We start from the raw sequence: 21498 nt of genomic DNA, 5'->3' as shown, positions 1-21498 counted from the left end.
CTTTGTTCCTGTAATTGCATTTTTATTTCTTACAGTGTGACTTTGGTAACACTTTAGATTAGGGAACACTATTCGCACGTATCACTACCATATTGGGTTTTTATTAGTACTTATAAAACACATATTAACACATATCCATATTCTAGATCCCGTAACCCTAGCCAATACCTGAACATGACTACTATAACATACTATGAAAAAGCAGTAATAAGTTTATTCAGGGAAATTTCTCTAAAGTGTTACTGTGCCATTACATCTAACAATTGCGACTATTTCTCATAATTACTTCACGTAATTGCAACTTTATATATCGTGATTTTATATATTTTCTCACAACTGTGATTTCCTGCCCCCCTCCTCACATTTGCAACTATTTCTGATAATGTCACGATGTGTTATTTTTAACCATCTCACAATTCTTAAAAAAAAAAAATCCTGGTGAAAATAGGCTTGTGTACTATATCTTGCAGTATGACTTAATATCTCAGAGTTGTGACTTTTCTCATAATTGTGTTAATTTCTCTTAAATTAAGACTTGCCATCTGAAAATTCTAGCAATGTCACTTTAAATCTCACAACTGTGATTATTTCAATTAATTCCAACTTTATTTTTCATAATTGAAACTTTATACATTACAATGTATATATCATAACTGAGAATTTAATTTGGACTTTTTTGTGTAACTGTGACTTTATTTCTGATAAACTGACTATTTATAATTCGCACAGTTACCTTTTTTATTTTTTATTCTCAGGCGGAAATGGGTTTCCATACTATATCTCGCAGCGTGAATTTATATCCCACAGTTACAATCTATTTTAACACTGTATGTCACAATGTGACTTTTTCTTTGTAACCGTGGCTACATTTCTCATAAAGTCACTTTTTTCCCCCTCAATATTACCACAGTCTTTTAGTATATGGGTACAGTTTTCCATTCTATGGTGTTCTACCATCTTGAATAGGAAATTTACACTGGTTTTAACTGGCCTTTTCAATAGGAAATATAATCTGCAATATGAATACAAAGTGGTTTGTTCCCCAACACAGACCTTTGGAGTCGACGAGCGGGATGGTTTTGAGAGACATGGACTCCAGGAGATCTTTCATCTCTCTGTAAGTGGACTGAGGTGACAGAAACTTTATTTTCTTCACCATGATGTCCTCCACAAAGATATTATATTTACTGCCATGCAGAGAAAAAGAAAGACAGATATTTTATGTCAAGAGATCAAGACAGTTTCTGTAAATTCCTTCATTTCCCTTCTGTGGCAGAATCATCAAATAAAACTCTAAAGCATGATATTGTTTGAAGGGAAAAGAGGTCAAAGATGCTGTCATATATTCAGATGCAATATCACGTCTAAAAATACACCAGCCTCTAGAGATCTGGTAGTGGTACCTGATGTGGCCAAAGCTGAGCTCTGGAAGATAGGGCAGCTTTTTGACCTGAATAATGGAGTCATAAAGAGAAGGCTGTAGACCCTGTGCCACCATGTTGGCGAGAATCACGGCCACCATCATGGGCAGGATGTGTGAGATTTGACCCGTCAGTTCAAAACAAATGACTGCTGTTGAAACTGTGTGTGTTACGGCTCCTGTCATAGCTGCTGCCCCTACACACCCAGGGAGAAGCAGGCGGTCAGATGCGGAACATTTGAAAGAGAAAGTATACAGGAAGAATAAATCTGCTACTTTAAGAGTAAAAATGGATTTTAGGGGTGTAGGACTAGCTGGAAGGGGAATATTTGCAGACCTATCACTGCATAGCCTCCAGGCAGGATTTGGTACACAATCCCATCAAACAGAATTCCGTTCGGAAACAGCGTGGCCATGATCTCACCCACCAAACGGCCGAATGCTGCTCCTGCTTGATGAAAACTATCATATTATCTCAGTCACATTACAATTAAAAATAATGTGTGAATCTCATCATGTAATTATTTTTACCCTGCAAAGCATACGGTATCATATTTGCTATGCAAATTTCTAATCTGAGGCCTCTGAACTAATAACGTGATCATAACTTTGCTGAAAAATCTGTTGCCTTCTGTCATCTGATTGATATCTTATAGGTTTGAGAAACCAAAAGCATTTAGTATAGCTAATTCGAAAATGTCCACATAGTACACGTCTTTTCAATCTTTTAAATTGATACTAATATATATTATGTCCCTGTAGCTCAACTGGTAGAGCACTGTGCTAGCAAGCAAGCAAGCGCAAGGATGGGGGTTCGATTCCCCGGGAACACGTGATATGTAAAAATTGATAGCCTGAATGCACTGTAAGTTGCTTTGGATAAAGGCGTCTGCTAAATGCATAAATTTAAATTTAATATTTCTTGAAAAGCACTTACGGCCTAAAGCTACTTCCATACATAATCTTTTGAAAAATCATTTTAATATGTGAGTATTGAATATGATACACCTGGCTTTTGAGGAATGTTTATTTTTACATACCTCCCTCAATGTTGTATTTTACTAATTTATATGTTTTGCCCACCACAATAAAAAAAATAAAAAAATAAACTCCAGAGCTTTAATTATAAAACTAAGCATTTAAATATCATCTTACAAATTTACTGCTATCAATGAAACATCTGATTTTCATTACAATTTACAATTTTACTTTGGCCAAATAAATATCAGCAATTGAACTAAAGTGCATATTTTTGCTCCATTTTGGTCCTCTGAATATTTTTTTTTTATGTATTTTTTTTTTTGTAAGCATGAGCACCATATTCTACTTGTCATGATCACCAGCTGGAGTGCCAATGAGCTCCTCTAAAGGGCATTCCATCCAGTACCTTGCCATTCACTTAGGACTCCATTTCCCATAATCTTTTGCTCAAACTCATCAGCACTTATCACCAGTTCACACCGGCCTCATATTAGTAGGACTATAAGAACAGCACACACACACACTCTTCACTCGGGATTGAAGTTGATTAGATCGTGTTTCTAGTTTCCCTATTTCCTTGCTTTCATGTTTTGATCCCTGGACTTTTTCCTTGTTTATGATTGTTTGCTGCCTGCCCTGACCATTGCCTGACTTGAGGATTACTCTTTTGCCTTTGCCCTGGAGGTGTGTTTGCTCATGTTTGACACTGCCTGTTTTGACTAAGCTCTATGGAATAAAGCCTGCACATGGATCCCCACTTTGTTTTTACACCTCCCTTCATTACAGAATCACCAGCCACACCTGTATCCAGCATTTTTTTGAGCACTTCAGGCCAATCATGGACCCAATCAATCAGCTTCTTCACCTCTGGCAAAAGGATATTCGAGTTCTCGTGCTGTGTCGTTACATGATGAGAGTTTCATTTAAGGACTTTTTTATCTGCCAACCCAGAGACTTTTCATAAGATTTACCATCCCATCATGGCCGCCGTTCCAGAGCCTTGTCCTGTTATGGCCGCCATTCCTGAGTCTCGTCCCATCATTAGCCACTGTTTTGTTGTCTCATCCCATCATGGCTGCTGTCCCTGAGATTCATTCCATCTCCTGATCCCAAGCCTGGTCGTGAGTGGGCTTCTGTTTCCGAGTCTAGCTCATAGATGATTTCAGTCCATCACCACTGCCCAATGTTTATTTCCTCCCCTGATCTTGTGTCTTGTGACTGCTTCAGCCTAGAAACAAAGCTTAGGGTAAATCCTGCCCCTGACCTTAGTCTAGTGAGGTCTTCAGCTCCTGAGTATACAGCACAAAGATGGCTTTAGTTCCTGAATCTGCTCCCGAGTCCACTCTAGTTCTACAGTCTGTTCCAAAATTTGCTGGATTCTCTAAATCCATTCCCAAGCTTCCTCTAGCCCTCGAGTTTGATCCAACGCTCACTCCTGCCCATGGGTTCGCTCCCGAGTTGGCTCCAGTCTATGAGTCTGATCTAGAAACCACTCTAATCTATGAAAATGAGCCAGAGTTCACCCCAGTCTAATAGTCTGATCGAGAGTCTGCTCCAACTTACAAGTCTGTCCCAGAGCTCACTCCAGCCCTTGAATCTGTCACAGAGTCTGCTCCTGTTCCCTCTGAGGTGGCAACTTCGCTTGTAGAACCTTCTCTGACAGTAGTAGCACACTTTCCCAAGCTCATGGTGTTTCCGGTCTTCTCTGTTCCTACCACGGACACTATGTTTGAACTCTACCTGTTTCCTGATCCCTCTGTTATGGCTGCAAGTGTCGTCTCTAAACTCTCTGTATCCATTGAAGCTCCTGTTGCTACCACTGCAGAACAACCAGTCTCGGCCATAAAAGTCGTTCATGATGCCCTGCCTGTCACAGAGACTGCCTCTGAATTCACTCAATGTCTTGTTCCGGTCTAAGAAGGACATTTCTGAACTCTGAGTCTGTGCTGTTACGACTAAGAAGGCCATTTCTAAACTCCCAGTCTGTCCTGTCATGTCATGGCCATAGCCTTGTGGTCGTCTGCTCCATGGTGGGGATCTCCAGACCCGTCTGCACTGCTGTGGTGGATATCCTTTTCATCATGTGTATCTTCGGACCTGTCTGTTCAGCTGTTGTGGTCTTCTGATCCACCATGATGGTCTTTAGTTCCACTCTGGTACTCTTCTGATATGTTTGCTCCACCCTGTTGCTCTTCAGCTCCGTCTGCTCTGCCCTGTTGGTCTTTGGCTCCATCCTTGCTCCCTGCTCCACCAGCTCCGCCTTGGCTTATGCCGGCTCTGCCTCAGTCTCCTGTTCCTCCCCTTCCTCATGGATCTGGCCCTCCATCCCTCCCCCTGCTCTGCTTCTGCACCACCTCACTCCGGAACTCTGGGCTGTTGAAGATCATCTGGAAGCCAGTCCTTGGTGGGAGGGCACTCCATCCTGTACCTTGCTATTCACTCAATTCATTTCCCATAATCTTTTGCAGGGACTCATCAGCACTCATTACCAGTTCACATCTGCTTCATATTAGTAGGACTATAAGAATAGCACACACATACTATCTCTTCACTGGTGATAGAATGTTGATTAGCTCTTACATGTTTCCTAATTTCACTGTTTCTATTTTCCCTGTTTCCTTGTCTTTGTGTTTTGATCCCTGGACTGTTTCCTTGTTTATGAATGTTTGCAGCCTGCCCTGACCATTGTGGGACTTGTGGATTACTCTTTTGCCTTTGCCCTGGATGTGTTTGCTGGTGTTTAACCCTGCCTGTTTTGACTACACTCTATGGAATAAAGCCTACACATGGATCCCCACTTTTATGTCACACCTTCCTTCATTACACTGCTATATCAAGTTATATGAGACATGAAAGTACAAAAATATGCTCTTTTTTAGATTGAAAAAAAAAACTAATTTAACTGTTCCATTTAATATATGTATGTATATTTCAGTCAGGCTGCACAAGATTAATACTATACTAGCCATACCCACTGAGATATAAACAAAATGATAATTCCAATATAATATCCAAAATTGATTGCTAGGTCTTAGAAAGTTATATGATATGCTAATAAAATATAATGACTGACCCAATATAAAAACAGGCATGAAGGCTCCTGAAGGGACCGGCATTGTAGTAGAAACTGCAGACATCCAGAACTATAAGTGCAGGGAGACAAAAAAAAAGAAATGAACATTTAGACAGCATACATAATGGAATTTGGCAACAGAAATATTTCTTCAACAAATGAGCACCTTCATGATGAAGAAGAGGATTAGGATGACGAAGACGCTGACTTGTGGGTGGAGCCAGGCAGCAGAGCGACCCAATCCAGGTGGAGCCGGTGAACCCCAGATCTTTGTCCATGTGAAGTTATCAAACAGTGAATTAATGCACTCTCTGGGCATCAGCTGCGTGATAAAAGAGAAACAGACTCCACATATAGAAGACTTCCAAAAGACACATTCACGATGTAGCAGTGAAGGGAAACAGCAGCTGCCTGGTGTGTCTCAAGCAGCTCTTCAATGACAGTTTTATGGTTAAAATATGGTTAATAAGTTTTGCTACAATGAAGTATCCATATTCTGAAGGTGAAATCCCTTCTCTTATGGAATGGTCTAGGAACTGGTACGTAGGTAACCTCACAATTTAAAGGTTACATTTTTTACACAAAAAGATGAAAACCAATCTCTAGAAATCAGTAATATGATATATATGCATATCAGATGAATAGAAATAAATAATTCAGTGCACGTTTAAAGGTTGTTTTTAATATTTGGTTCTTGCAAACAAAAGAAATGTTTGAGTATGAATGTGTGCAGTATATCACAGTAAATACACACCTCTCCAGCCATGAACTGGCCGAAGCCCGGAGGAAATGTGAAGGAGGCTATAATTAGTGTCACTGCACCAGGGTAAATCAACCGGCTACAACAAACAAACACAAACAGATATAATTACCACAGTAATAGTATATTATCATAATATTTTGATGTTATTAGTGTCACTGTCAATGTCCCATGCAGTAAAAGAGAAATAATAGATCAATACATTTTCTTTAAGTTAAAACTGGTTTGTAAAATGAGTTTGGGAAAATGGTGACTTGCTGTTTTGTGAGAAATCGTGTAAGTGCCGTTGGTCTCCTCATGATCAGAACAACTTGTCTGTTTAGATATACAAAGAATGCCCCTAGAAACCCACATGAGATCCTGCAAACACAAACACATTTAGAAACATGACCTAGAGATCAAAAATTGTGACATCTATTTGAAGAAAACATTACATTCTACAATCATTTAGATGCACATATACTTTACCCTAATTAATAACTACACATACTGTACATGCATATACATAGACACACACTAACCCACACACCCGATTATTGCAAAAGCTGGCAGTTCCTGAAGGTCAAAAGGGAAATCCATTCGAAAGTTTGTACGAAACAGCGCTGTAATCGTAACTGTGGAAAAAAAAGTTTTAGTAATATTTAAGCAAAATCACTGTTGTTCTGAATATCAGTGCTGATATTTACAACTACAAAAACTATACATGTGCAATATTGCTTTTATACAACAGTTCAATAAATATTGCTAATATTAAGTAGATGCAATACTGACACTCTGCCTATTTCCCCCCCAATGATATAGTTACACATGAAGATAAAGCATGATGAAATTTTGTGTGAATTGAAACCAATAATGAAGTCTGTTTACTGAAACACAATTATGTGGAATTAAATAGTAAAGTGAATAATTCAGTGACTCACTCATCAACTGCTGTAACAGTATAACATGCGAAATAAGTAGGGGGTCGACCGATATAGTTGTTTTTGACAGCAGATGTCAATATCTTGGAAAGCAGGGGGGACAATAACTGATATAAGGCAGATATAATTAATATATTTTTTAAATTCATGTTTAAGCCTCTGGGTTCGACAAATGCAAATATGTGTTTTGTGGCATCTGCTCCTTATAACACAGAAAATTCACAAGGTTAAAATTTATAGCATTCAATTCACATTGACCGCAGTAACTCAGAGAACACGCCATCATGCTGGATTGAACATACACACTTCACAAGATCTCATAGCTGGATTCGATGAAGTTGTCAAGTTATGTGAAATTAAATACTCATTAGTCATTCAAAGATTTATTTAAATGATATAAATGCATATTTGCTTTATGCTGACAGCAAACGAGAAAGTATTATAATGTTTGCCTTTCTATTACTAATATTATAAAATCAATCGTTATAATACTTTTTGTATACATTTGAATTCCTTTGTGTGATTATTAGACAGACTTATATCCATATTAGACAGAACTGTTTACAATGACAGTAAAGAAAAGGGAAAAAATGAGCACTGTAGCTCAACTGGTAGAACACATGATATGTAAAAATTGATAGCCTGAATGCACTGTAAGTCGCTTTGGATAAAAGCGTCTGCTAAATGCATAAATTTATTTATTTAAATTTATATTGGTCGACCAATAAAAAGAAGTCACTGAAAAATCCCAACCACTGAATGTCTGTCTGAAACATCCAAATACACAATCAAACCTGAATCTGTGAAAGGTCTCAGTGCTGTCGGACTATACTTTATAACATCAGCACTTTATAACATCAAAACAGGCTGGAAATAAATGTTGTAGAATGTATTTCATTTAAAGTGCTAAGTAAGCAGTGGACAGGCTTGACATACAGCATTAAATTAATGTATTATTAATTTATCATATCTGTTTGTGTGTGTGCTTCTCACCAGAATCTTTGTTCCACACTGACAGAACTCGGAATATGAAGGCACTGAATGTGGCAGCGAAATATCCTCTCCAGTAATTCCTTACTGCAAAATATGTTGACGTGACCTCAATACTGAACAACACACCTGAGAGATAAAGAGAGCATGAGTAAAAATAGATAAAAAAGAAAGGTAAATAACAGCAGAGAAAGCAATTTAGAGAGAGAACATTAGAGTGCAAGAGAGGTGAATAGTAATAAATAATATATTACTAAATAATAATAGTTGAAAATAATTATGAATTGATAAATAGTTTGATTAATACAAAATTAGAAAAACATTAAAAATACTGCTAAAGTAATGACTGTTTTCAAACAGATTCTGCCATTGGTCAATCAAACAGTTAGCCCTGCCCAAAACTCACTGTATTGTTTGAGACAGTGTTGCTGTGTCAGGCTGGTCAGTATGCACAATTCATTTTCTCCATAGGTTCAATTGGTTAACACTTCAGTATAGGGACTGGTTCTCACTATTAACTACTTGCTTATTAGCATGCCTATTCATAACATATTGTCTGTTTATTAGTACAACGCACATATTCTCCATCACCACCACCATTTTTCATCCCTGATCCTAATCCTACATAATACAACTACCTTACTAACTATTAATAAGCATCAAAACAGGAATGTATTGAGGCAAAAGAACTGGGCCTTAAACTAAATTGTTATCTGATCATTTATAAACCTTTAAAGGCAGACCTACTTTGAATTATGAGGTCATTAATACTTTTGTTGAAGCTATCAGTCCGCACTATTTCAACTTATTTCTTACATAATTGTGTGTAATGTTGTTATTCCTGGTGAAAAACAACGATGCCCATGATTCTGTAGAGAAATTAGATAAGCAAATATAAAACAAGTGCACACTAAAAAAGTGATAATATTATTTAAGGAAAAATTGATGACGTGCCCCATTGAATTATTAGAAAATAATGCACACCCAAGGTGGTAATGTGGGATCTGCATTATTTTCTAATGATTAAATGGACCAGAATAATTATTCATATACTGTGGTTACCACACCTCAAATATTGTTCAGGTATTAAAAGAAATTCATAAGGTTTTTGTCCTTAAAACGCTCTTGTGAGTAGGATTAATTTCTTCCGCATCTCATCCAACACCTCGCGTCTCCACTAACAGTGAAACTGTAAGTTTACCTGTTTCAAGAACTGTGCTGTATTACCTTGCTTGTGAGAAATGGCACTCAGCTTTTAAATTGAGTTTTAAATATAAAATCATCTGAGCAGCACTGACAACACGTTTCTGTGCATGTGTATGTTTCCGTGTGCGCACATGTGAATCTTTACTTTATGTGTGTGCATTTGTTTAGGAAAGAGTGGGAGAAATGCTATATTTTTTTACTTGGTCAGTGTTGTTGCGGGTTTTGGTTCTTTGCTGTTGTAAGGACCTGTGAAATAACTGAAATCATTTGGTGAAGTGATATGGACATGTAATGTGGTCAAGACCTGTCTGGAACTACTTTAGTCATGCGTTTCCCTGAAAATAATGGCACACCATAAAACGTTCATCAACCAATCAGAAACAAGCATTCAACAGCCTCATAAAAAGTAATAATAAAAGTAGTTAATAGAGTTATGAAAGCTTCACACACAAAAACATTTTGAAATCTGCATGCAAGTACTCTCTAAAAGTACTTAAAATGTACTGGCCCACTCTTTATGAAGCTCTCCACTGAGTATACACACTCGTTAAGAAACAAAACATGCACAGCATATGAATTTATAACACACGGGTGCTTTTAATTGTGAAGTGTTGATGAGCTTAATTATTCAGCAGGCATCAAGCTGAAAAAGAAGGAAGAGGAAGTGAAAACAACGAGGATAGAAAGAAGGGGAGATTTTTACCTCCAAGGGGAGTCCCAAAACAGCAGCCCACCCCAACAGCACATCCTACTGTCAGTATGTCTGTGTAACCATAGGGGTTCTACTGACACCGAGACAGAGAGAGAGAAAGAGAGAGAGGGAGTTTGAGGTAAAGGCAGAAAAGAAGAACGAGAGTGTTAGAGGGGAAGGAGATGAAGAGATGTAAAAAGAGGAATAGATTAGGAATGTCAGCGGGTACATTGCGTGGGAGCAAGAGAGAAGTAAACATGAAAGAAAAATAAAAAAGAGTACAGCCAAATGGAAGGAGAAATAAAGGGAATGATGGATAAAAAGCAAAGGAAAAACAAAAGGATTATGTCAATACACAATTGTGTGGATTCTTTCAATGTGGCAAAGAAAGCCAAACCAAAGCTTTACACACATACCAACTAAGCATAAACACCCATTAAAAAAGAGAAAGGAGATGAGAGAGATGAACATCATGTTTTAAACTAATATAGAGTGCATATACATAATACAAAGCAATGCATGCTGGGTAAAAGTGGGTGTGACTTGCCTCCCACTGGGGCAGCGAAACAGGTGGCCACTCCTACCGCACAGGCACACACCAGCAGATCCTGAACATGGGCACTATTCTGGGTAATTTGGGTGGGGTTAAAAAAACAGCATCAGGACACACACATCCAAGACACATGCCAAAAAATACCATCACTATTAATACAGACGGACAAAAATAATGAGGCGTTGGGGAGAGACAATGAGACGGGGATAAAAAGAGAATACAGGGAATGAGAGGAGAGTAATATGCAATTAGTATGACTAGCATTTATTTTTTAAATTCATAAACATTAGACACGCAGACAAACTGTAATATTAAACCAAGTATAACATTCAAAAGCGGTTCATCATAATCCTTAACTGTTGATCAGAGACAGGTTTTGGCATCGGCCTACTCATAAAATAACTTGTTATGGCTGTGGCGTGGAGTGGGAATTTATATGCCAATGAGAGTAACTTGATCCTAGATCACCAATTAAGGTCGCCAGCTTCTGAAGAGTAACTCACACGCTCATGCCACACACACACACACACACACTCAGGCGAACAAGCTCTCAGGGGCTGGTTTTTACCTCATACACACCGGTGAAGATGGACATGATCCTGCTCAGCACTGCTGCACATATACTGGCAATATGCACAAAAGGACCCTGGGGATTTAATGGATGTTATGAATCAATAAACTGCAGCAGATCAAACAATGAAGAGAGTTTATGTAACAAAATTAATTTCTGTGAATCCATCAAAGAGCCACAATTAGTGATGCAACCGGTTAGCAAGATAACTGAACTAATAAATGAACAGAAGAATATGAGAACCAAAGAATGGGGATGGATGGATGGACAGATAGACCGATATAAAACAGACAGACAGACAGACAGACAGACAGATAGATAAATAGATAGATAGATAGATAGATAGATAGATAGATAGATAGATAGATAGATAGATAGATAGATAGATAGATAGATAGATAGATAGATAAACTATATATTTAAATAACTATATATTTAAATAAAATAGTGCACATTTTTATATAAAAATATAAAATATGAATGTAGCAGAGGTCCACCTCCTTCCCGATGGGCATACCACTACCCAGCCCAGCTGTAAGACCAATGACTTTAGCCACAAACGCCTTGAGCGTCAGATACTCTTTTAACACCACACCTCGGAGGATGGTCTTGAGTTCAGGGATCCCAGAGCCTGAGGGACAGAGAAAAGATTTTCAAGAGAGAGGGAGTGATGCGCATGAAATTAATCCATAAAACATAAACACAATTTAATACAGAGAGTAGATCTAGTCACACTGAAACTGAAAAAAGATTGGATCCTCCAGTCTGATGTGGAGCTATCAAAAAAATGTGTTGAGGACAGGAGAGAGAACGAAAGAGGAAACTAGACTGTGATGATCACATCATGAAAAGAGGGCACAAAGATTTGAAGTGTTGTGGAGGGGTTGAGGTGGGTTGAGGACAAAAACGATACAAAAACTGAATATAAAGCATAATAGCAGAGTACAGATGACAGAACAGAGAGATACAAACATAATGTGTGACATCGTGAGCAGAGAACCAGAATAGAGATGGGAATGCAACAGAAAAAAACAGAGGACAAACAGAAATAATACAGGGTACTAAAAGCAGGAATGAGAGGATGTACACAATACAAGATACACAAACCTATAGCTTGAGGAGAGACCAGATGACAGAAGAGGGATGCAAACACGACGAGGATGATGGGATATGAGACCCAGGCCAGATACTGCAGAGCCACATTCCCCTTCAGCTCTCCGTACATCCACTTATATGCTGACAGAGAAAAACAGAAAGGTTGAGAAAAGTTTCACTGTAGGATATGCATTATTTCCTCACATCTATGATACAACACATCACATTGGGTGTTGATTAAATTTAATGAAATATACTTAATGTAAAAATGTACACTATTTAGGCTGAATTAAGGCACAAATGTGTATCTTTGAGAATACTTCCTTAGAGACAAGGTGATGTATCCTTATAGATACAATTTTTGTCAGAATTGCGAGATATCAACTCTCAGTTGTGAGTTTTAAAGTCAAAATTGTGAGCTATAAAGTACGAATTATGAGATATAAACTCAATAGCGAGTTATAGAGTCATAGTTGCAAGTTATAAATTATGAATTGTGAGATATAAACTCAATTGCGAGCTATAAAGTCTGAATTTTGAGATATAAACTCATTAGGAGTTATAAAGTCTGAATTGTGAGATATAAACTCAATTGGCAAGTTATAAAGTAAAAATTGCAAGCTATAAAGACAGAATTGCGAGATATAAAGTAAAAACGGCAAGTTATAAAGTCAAAATTGCGAGATATAAACTCTTAATTGCGAGTTAAGTCAAAATTCCAGAATTGCAACTTTATTATGTCTTGCAATTCTGACTTTATAACTCACAATTGACTGCTCTCAGATTTCATTAAAAATATCTTCAATTGTTTTTCCAAAGATGAAGGTCTTACGGGTTCGGAAGGACATGAGGGTGAGCAATTAATGCCAGAATATTAAAATGTTAAAATCAAATGTTGCATCTACTACTATTCTTTAATGGATCTAAGTTACCATGAATGAACGATAAACAAATGTAACAAATAGAATGCTCATTGTAATTATTATTAATTTTCATTAATGCTATTCAGTGCGTTAACTAACACTAACTAATGGGACCCTTTTATAAAGTGTTGTCTAAATAGAAGAATAACATTTGAAGCCACAACTATTTCACAATATAACAGAGCCTCTCATACCTTTTTGCTTAAATATATACACATTTAAAGTGTCACCAAAAAGGAACATTTACCTTGTAGGCTCTTGGCACTGGCATAGTCCATGCTCCAGCTAACCAGAGCCATAGTGAGGCCTAAAAGAACCAGGAAGATCCAGTCCTCGCCCAACTTTGTCACTATATACCTCTGGATCCGGGACAGGCAGGCTGCAATGCAAACACATTCTAACGGCTAGTCACTTTAGACCAGTGCACTCGATTTCTAGTTAAACAGAAAGGGTTTTCATTAGTCACTCACCCTGGCATTTGGAATAGGGACGTGGCTTCTTTATAGAGGAGGGGTTTAAACCTGGTGTCATGGGCCCCACATCCAGGCTGGCATGATGTGCTCGGCCATGGCCTCTCCTGGTTGCCTTGGCATTGCCGGCATGCCTCTTCCATTGCCTTTCAGTCAACAGACGTGTGGCCTCCCGTCTGGCAATATTACCCAGCTGTTCCCGATATTCCCCATACAGCTGAAAAACACAGAATGTGGCTTTCACTAGGAACAGAAACGACCACATGACACCCGCATTGTTCAGTGAAGAGAGAAGATTGATCAATGCGAAGAAAATCAATGGAAAGAAAATCTGCAGTGAACAAAGTAAATATGGGGGAAAAGTCACTCTTGATGATGTGGATAACTGCAGTTTAATGGTGGAAAAGCCTTTGATTTCACAACTCTCATAGTGCACATTGGCTCAGTGTGATTGTGTGCATGTGAGTACTTGTGGAAGCAGGAACGTGAAGGGAATCAATGCAAGTGTGTGTGGTGGTGAGTAACAGTCATTTATATATGTCAGACAGAAATAGTCATGCTGTCTAACTGGGCAGAATGGAAAAAGCGCTCCCCCGAGATACTCTCAATCATACGTACAGTGTACACACACATGCACAAGATTCAGCCGAAAATGTAGTACTCAAAGTTCCCAACTATACTGCACCAACTTCAAAAAGCCAAACACATCAAAAGAAAGAAAGAACAGTTTACGGCTGCCATGAATTAGAAATTGCAACTGTCTTATCTTCTCTATTGTGATTTATATTTGAGCAGCTTATTGGATGGCAAAACAACATAGGGTGGTGCTCGATTTAGTCCATTTGGGATTTGCTTAAATTGTGGGGATCGATTAGAAGAGGGAGCTTCAAACTAAATGGAGGCCATAAAAATAAGAATCATCTATTTTGATTTCTAGATGAGCTATATGAGTACACAAATGACAAAATAATGGGCTGCCCATCATACTCTGGATATTGGCCAGTAAAGGAGGAAGTGATCCACCAAGACATTCTTCACCTTCCTTCCATTACACCCAATACTCACGCCTACATACATACATTCCTGATCAGCACAGACCCCACATGGTGCGAGACAGGAGGGATCAGATTCAGCCCCCTCATGCCCACTCAGAAACACTAAAAAATATATAAATACAGTGTGTGTGTATATATATATATATATATATATATATATATATATATATATACACACACACACACACACACACACAAAACTCAACATATTTGAGTATTTATGTAAGGCATTTAAAATAAATAAATATATATAAAAAGGTAAATAAATAAATTAGAAGGAACGTCTGAAATTATCAAACATTTTGAGGCATTTATCACAAATTCTTTTTCCAAACAAAAGTACATAAAGAGCTGCATTTTTGGTAGCTTTATGCAATTTATAAAAGACAAAATTTCTGTACATAACTCAATCAATCAAACCATTATAGTATCATTTAGAGCGGATTAGTGAGACTTGCACCAATAAATTACATTGAAAACTTTGCAGCACCAGCAGTGTGCTTCATTCCTTCAAATGTAAATCTACTGTAGGTTTATTTTCCAAATGCAATTCGGAACTTTTGGAACTCATTTATGACAAAGTTATTCTCTTTCACTAATAAATGGCTTTTTTAAATTAATTTAAGAACAATTGTTACATGGTAGATCAGTAGTTAGTCCATGTTTAATTTTAATTTCATAATTCTATTTTTAGGATGATTTACTAAGGGTATTAAAAAGGGAAGTACATTTAAATATTATATTTTTATTTCTGTGATCAAAGCAAAATTTTCTGTTTCAAATTGCTGTTCAACAAACATTTTTTTATTATTATTATCATTATTATTATCATCAATATTCAAAACAGCTGATTTTTTTGGATTCTTTGACGAATAGAGATATCCAAAATATCAGAATTAAGCTGAAATAAAACAAAGCTTTTGTAACATTACACTATATCATTCAAGAGCTTGGAGTCAGCATATATATATATATATATATATATATATATATATATATATATATATATATATATATATATATATTATATATATATATATATATATATATTGGTGATGGGGAGAGAGATTATAGAAATGAATACTTTTATTTAGCAAGGATGCTTTAAATTGATTCAAAAGTGATGATAAAGTAATTTATAATGTTACAAAAGATTCCCATTTCAGATAAATGCCATTCTTCTGAACTTTCATTTCATCAGATAACCTTAAAATAATCTACTCAGGTGTTTTCAACATAATAATAAATGTTTTTTGACCAGAGGGATAAAATGACTGGAGGAAGGATGCAAAAAATTCAGCTTTGAAATCACAGAAATAAAATACAATTTTAAATATATTCAAATACATTTTTCAAAATTGTACTGTTTTTATTGTATACTTTGGAATAAATAAATGCAGGCTTTGTGAGCAGAAGAGACTTCTTTAAAAACATTGAAATATATGATTAAATATAAAAATATACTATATATATATATATATATAGTTATATAACTATATAACTATATATATATATATATATAACTATATATATATATATATATAGTTATATATATATAGAGAGAGAGAGAGAGAGAGAGAGAGAGAGAGAGAGAGTCTGTAATTGTTAAATGTTAGCATACAAAATAACAACCCAAAATATTGATTATAATGTCCAAAAATGTAAATGACTTCTTAAAGATTACATCTAGAATTTATTAAGAATTTATTTATTTGAATGAAAGTGAACAAAAATGCTGAATTCTATGGCATGCATTCATAATGGAGACAAACCCACCTCTTGTGTAGCTGCAGTCTTGAACATACTGAATAGATTTTACATTCTTTAACAGAGCACATCATATGAGACATCCAGCTATGCAACTCCATTTATACACTGCATTTGAATGCTGGCACACACACACACACACACAAACACACACACACACTCGAATATCATCGAATGACCAGTTTAACAAAAACCCTGAGAATAAGAAGACTTTTGGTTGTTTAATTATTTTCTCCTCCATCACATTATCATGATAAGATAGCAGAGTTCGTGTCAGATAGACAGAAGACCCAAGGTTGTTTCTATCATCGCCTCTTCAATTTTCTGAAGTCAGTAAACTGATTCAGGTTGACAGCGTGAGAGAGACTGTTCTGTAACAGAAAACATTTACTTTATGACAACATATTCTCTCTCTAACACTCGTTTCCCCTGTTCCTCTGGTCACACAATGCAGACTTAATTTTACAACCGTGGCCTAAAACTCACAGGGCCTGACCCCACAGCAGACGATGTCTTCTCTATACAACTGCAATCAATCAACAAATTATAAGTTCAAGAATAAGACCAAAAATATACTATCTAACGTGCTATTCTGAGAGAAAAAAAGGGCCCAAAGACAAGCGAGGGCGAGAGAGTGAAAGTTGCTAACAGACATAAGCACTGAAGGACATAGTGACTTTGAGAGTTAATTAAAAACAGAAATATAATGGATAGTGTGTAGAAGTTTGTGTAGAAGTATAATACAATCCGAGCCATTTACTGACAGACTGATCAGGAGATCAAGAAAGACTGATCAAATCTTTAAAAAAAAAGAAAAAAAAAGATTTAAGAAAACTTAACATCAAATGTAATTACTAATAAATCAATATAAACATTATCAAATATGAAATCATATGTAAGAAATGATGTAGTTTTGACATTTAAATTTTTTATTAGTAGTTGACAATGAGCAACTAAACTCACATATTTGCATAGGTGTTCCTCTTTATTTTAAGCAGTAAATTAATAAAGGAAAATACTAAGACAAGATTTCCATAAAAATATATAAAACAGAGCACTATCAACATTTACTAGTCCAAGTTAACGAAATTCTGTACAGTATAGAGAGGTATATAGAAAAAATACAAATATTATAATGCTTAATCTCACCAGAATCTGGTCAAAATTCAGAACAGTCTCAAAAGTGTTGATGGGTTCCCTTATCATCTTGCTCTTTTTCCTCTTTCAGTCTTCGTCTGCTATGTACCTATGTTCCTCCTCTCCTCCTTTTAACCTTCACAAAATATTCAGATAATAGTAACTGTATCTGCCTTATAGGGGGTGTCCTGTAGCTTAACATCGAGGTAAACCACATTACCCATAATGCAGTGCACTTCATTTGCAGACTGCGGTTGACAGTGGGCTGTCAGCAGCTGTTAATTCACAGGACTGTGGCTTCCTAATCCTGTCTGGCGGTCAGCTGAAGTCCACTGCAGGTATCTGGATGTGAACATGTCTTCTGCGTCATTTCATTTATTGTGGTCTGTGCTCAAGTTGAATTCAGTTTAATGGTGTTGATAGATGTCAGCTTTGTGACAAAGTCTCCACACGGTCCAAAAATAAAAATAGATGACTATAAAAGAATGTTTTATTAAACATTAAAGTCGGCCATTAGTCTCAGGTTAATGCTTATTTCTCTCAGTTGTCAATGGGGTGCTACTTTTTTTAAAAGGTATACATTTGAGCGTAATGGGTCCATATTGGTACTTCAAATGCACAAACTAGTACCCAAAGTGTACATATTAGTTCCTAAAAGTGTACCTTTGAAAAATGAACCATGCCAGTGATAGCTTTTGTACTTTTTTTGTTTGTTTGTTTGTTTTTTTGAGTGTACGGCACTTTTGCAAATTGGAAAGATCTAATCTTATTGGACCATTTCGGATTTATACAACTTCCAGGAGTTAGATTCGTTTTTGTCAGTCTGTGTGGAAACAAATCCATGTTTACACGACATAGGTTTAGATTATAAGTTATTTTGAGGAAGAAAATAACTACTGGATTTTCAGGTTAAATGTTCAGGTTGCCAGGTTACTAATAAGGGTTAATTGCATTAAATCTGAAGGATATTAAATTAAAACCTTTCTGCATATTTAATTATGTTCATTTAAAAAAAATTACATTAAATGTATTTATTTATAACTTTTATCATTATCATTATTATTATTGATATGACTATGCATTATTTATTCTGGTGTAAATAGTTAATGTGGGGGAAAATAACATTTTGCAGTTGTATTAATGCTTTTTATTGATAAAAAGTATTGTTAATGCTTTGAAAAAAAATTGAATTGCAGATTTAGATTTCTTTGAGTCTTTGAAATAAACTATATTATTATTATTACTTTTGGACAGTTAATTACACATTTAGGCACATTTCTGTGCATATACTTTTGAAAGAACATATGCTATTGATCAGTAAAGCATTTTCTATTTATTAATAATGTATTTAAAAGCAGGACACAAACTTAAGCAAAAGGAGCTAGTAAACAAACTTGTTTAAATTAGGATATTCCTGGAGCCTGTAGTTCACAAGACGCCTGGAATATGCTAATTCATCCTCAAAACATTATTATTTGCATTTCTGCCCAGTAATGAAGTGAAAGTTCAAATGCAACAACCCTTTCATCTCCTGCACACTCCCTCCACTCTCTCCATTTGACTCTCAGTTTGTTCATTGCTGTCAATCAGCAGTCAGACTCCCAGAGGCCTCTGTGCTACAGAAGAGGTCATCAGCAGCTGCCTAACCTGGAAGTGAAATCACTTAAGTGTGCCCATTAAAAACAACACGCAGTGCTGTTTAACATTAGTATGAGCAAACACTGTTGCAAACAAATGCATCGGTCATCTAAGACCAGACACCAGCATTAGTTTTTCCATCATGGTGCAAAGTTTCCATTGACTTCTTTTGTTTCACACCAGGCAAATTATAATTTCCATCATTCAAGCCTAAACCTGACACTCCCAGGAACAATTCAGCATTTTTATAGATAGTTTGCGTGTAAATGAAAATTATACCATGATTTACTCACCCTCATTTGTTCCAAACCCCTATGACTTTTATCTACACCGTGAAAATCAGTGTTGTCCAATGTCTTCTGTACGTCACAGAAGAAAGTCATACAGGTGACTAAATTATGACAGAATTTTCATTTTGGGTGATCTATCCCATCATTCCCACATAAAAGGGACTGATCCTCCAAAATAATTAAATTAGGTTCCATTTACACCATGTAAATACAGCAGTATTTTCATAGCAATTAATGTAAATAGTATCTGCATGCTATTTCTACTACTGCAAATAGAGACAGATATCTGCACCTTATTACTGTAATGCGTTATAGACCCTTTTAGTGCTGACGTTACAATTACTTCACAATGCTAGCTGGAGGCAAAACAAAGGAAAGACTGGAGACAGCCATTTCAAACCAGCACAGATTCGGCTACATAAGGAGCTTAAAGTATTATCTTGTTGTCATGTTGGAGCCAGAATAGATGTAGAAGAGGCTCCGATTTGAAATGTAATATATACAATTTTGTCTGTTAAAGTTAACCTTTTAAATTAACAATCGCTGTTCTGGACAGTGAGTGACCTTAAATATGCAGGTAAAATCAGATTTTCATAGAAAAAAAACTTCATAGACAGCATTAGTGAAGCGTTCAGGCCAAAAAAAACAAAACACCAAATTGCCACTCAAAACTAGCCCAATCGCTAGCCCAGAGTTCCCCTGGTACAATATGCATTCCAGGGGCTAAACATCACATTGTTTGGGTCGCTTCAACCCGCAGACAAGATAAACAACCCGCAGCAACAGTGTTTAAGTAGCAAAATTCAGCAGGAAAACCGCAGACTTGGCAACTTCAGGAGAATCTTTCTGCCTCCACCTAAGCTCAGCCCACAGAAAAACATCACAATGTTTACTAACAGAAAAACAGTCTATAAAACAGTTCACCATAATAACGTATTGAATTTAAATAACTATTTTTAATAAAAATATTAAGTGGAAGCCACCCTATTGGTATAATAAAGCCCTCACTACATCTACTCGTAACCCTACCCAACAAACACCCGTACGAAACTTCAATACTTTTTCGAATATGTCCTTAATTTTTATTGAACATAAATGTCTTTCTGATCTGATGTGATATGTGATGTGAAAAGGGAGAACGAGTATTCGACCGTGGGTTGATCGCGTCAAATGTCACCGCTACACACTTTCCTCCCAATGATGCTGCTGCTATTGCTGTCATGGTGGTGGGGAGAGTTAGTGTTAATTACCTCAGCCAACAAGGTGGGTTATTTGCACTTAGTAGGACTATGTAACTGCATGAATTTTTACTATGAAATACAAAAGAAATTTAGAGAAACGTCAATTACACTTTAACATTAGTATAGTTTTCCAAATACTATGTTATAATAGTAATTATAATAACTACTGTAGTTACTAATCTTGAACCTACCTCTAAACCTAATCTTAACCATGTAGTTACTTTGTATTTTTGTATTTTGTTTCAGTACTTTCTTAGATAAGTATACTGCAAGAACACATTAGGGATGTCACAGTTCTCAGTACAACATTGAACTGTTGGTATGACATCTATGGTTCAATACTAGCTTACGAATTGAATTGATTTAGGTTTTGTGTGTTGCGTGTTTTATCTCTTTCCGAATTGGCTTTGTGTGTGCCCATGAGTTTACGTACTGAGAAGAGAAAATTCTTGAGTTTGTTTGTTTTTTTTCAATGGAAGTTGTGGTTCTCTCACGATTATAAAGATATCGTGAGGAAACATTAGACAACTAAACAAAATTGCATGTAATTTAATGGATTATTCATTGACTCACTCAAGACGTACTTGTTTCCTAAACTGATAAATCAAGTGTTTTTGGAAAAAATCTCTTGTATGATTCATAGAAAAATACATTAACATCCATTTTTCGCCACCTACTGGCATTAACAATACAATCAGCAAATCTTCATTTGAAGTG

At 36.3% G+C, this 21498-nt stretch overlaps 1 protein-coding gene across 3 annotated transcripts in view; it reads right to left on the bottom strand.

The window, feature by feature from the left end:
* The window catches only part of clcn1b (chloride channel, voltage-sensitive 1b), a 33258-nt gene that overhangs the window by 5581 nt on the left and 6179 nt on the right, over positions 1 to 21498 (bottom strand). For 2 of the 3 annotated variants that reach the window (XM_052579156.1, XM_052579155.1), the window contains exons 2-16: positions 13654 to 13870; positions 13431 to 13562; positions 12273 to 12401; positions 11663 to 11796; positions 11163 to 11240; positions 10054 to 10132; positions 8148 to 8273; positions 6764 to 6848; positions 6493 to 6594; positions 6229 to 6313; positions 5641 to 5796; positions 5475 to 5544; positions 1758 to 1868; positions 1404 to 1617; positions 1054 to 1187 (exon numbers count right to left, since the gene is read on the bottom strand). In XM_052579156.1, coding sequence (XP_052435116.1) covers positions 1054 to 1187; positions 1404 to 1617; positions 1758 to 1868; positions 5475 to 5544; positions 5641 to 5796; positions 6229 to 6313; positions 6493 to 6594; positions 6764 to 6848; positions 8148 to 8273; positions 10054 to 10132; positions 11163 to 11240; positions 11663 to 11796; positions 12273 to 12401; positions 13431 to 13562; positions 13654 to 13870 — 1852 coding nt within the window. Of the gene's footprint in view, positions 1 to 1053; positions 1188 to 1403; positions 1618 to 1757; positions 1869 to 5474; positions 5545 to 5640; positions 5797 to 6228; positions 6314 to 6492; positions 6595 to 6763; positions 6849 to 8147; positions 8274 to 10053; positions 10133 to 10588; positions 10668 to 11162; positions 11241 to 11662; positions 11797 to 12272; positions 12402 to 13430; positions 13563 to 13653; positions 13871 to 17624; positions 17745 to 21498 lie in introns of those variants that run through there. The other variant, XM_052579154.1, reaches the window with a different exon arrangement.

The sequence above is a fragment of the Carassius gibelio genome, chromosome B16 (genome assembly GCF_023724105.1).
Source record: "Carassius gibelio isolate Cgi1373 ecotype wild population from Czech Republic chromosome B16, carGib1.2-hapl.c, whole genome shotgun sequence".
Classification (NCBI taxonomy): domain Eukaryota; kingdom Metazoa; phylum Chordata; class Actinopteri; order Cypriniformes; family Cyprinidae; genus Carassius; species Carassius gibelio.
The sequence above is the reverse complement of the archived record's forward strand: the minus strand, read 5'-3'. Positions and strand labels throughout refer to the sequence as shown.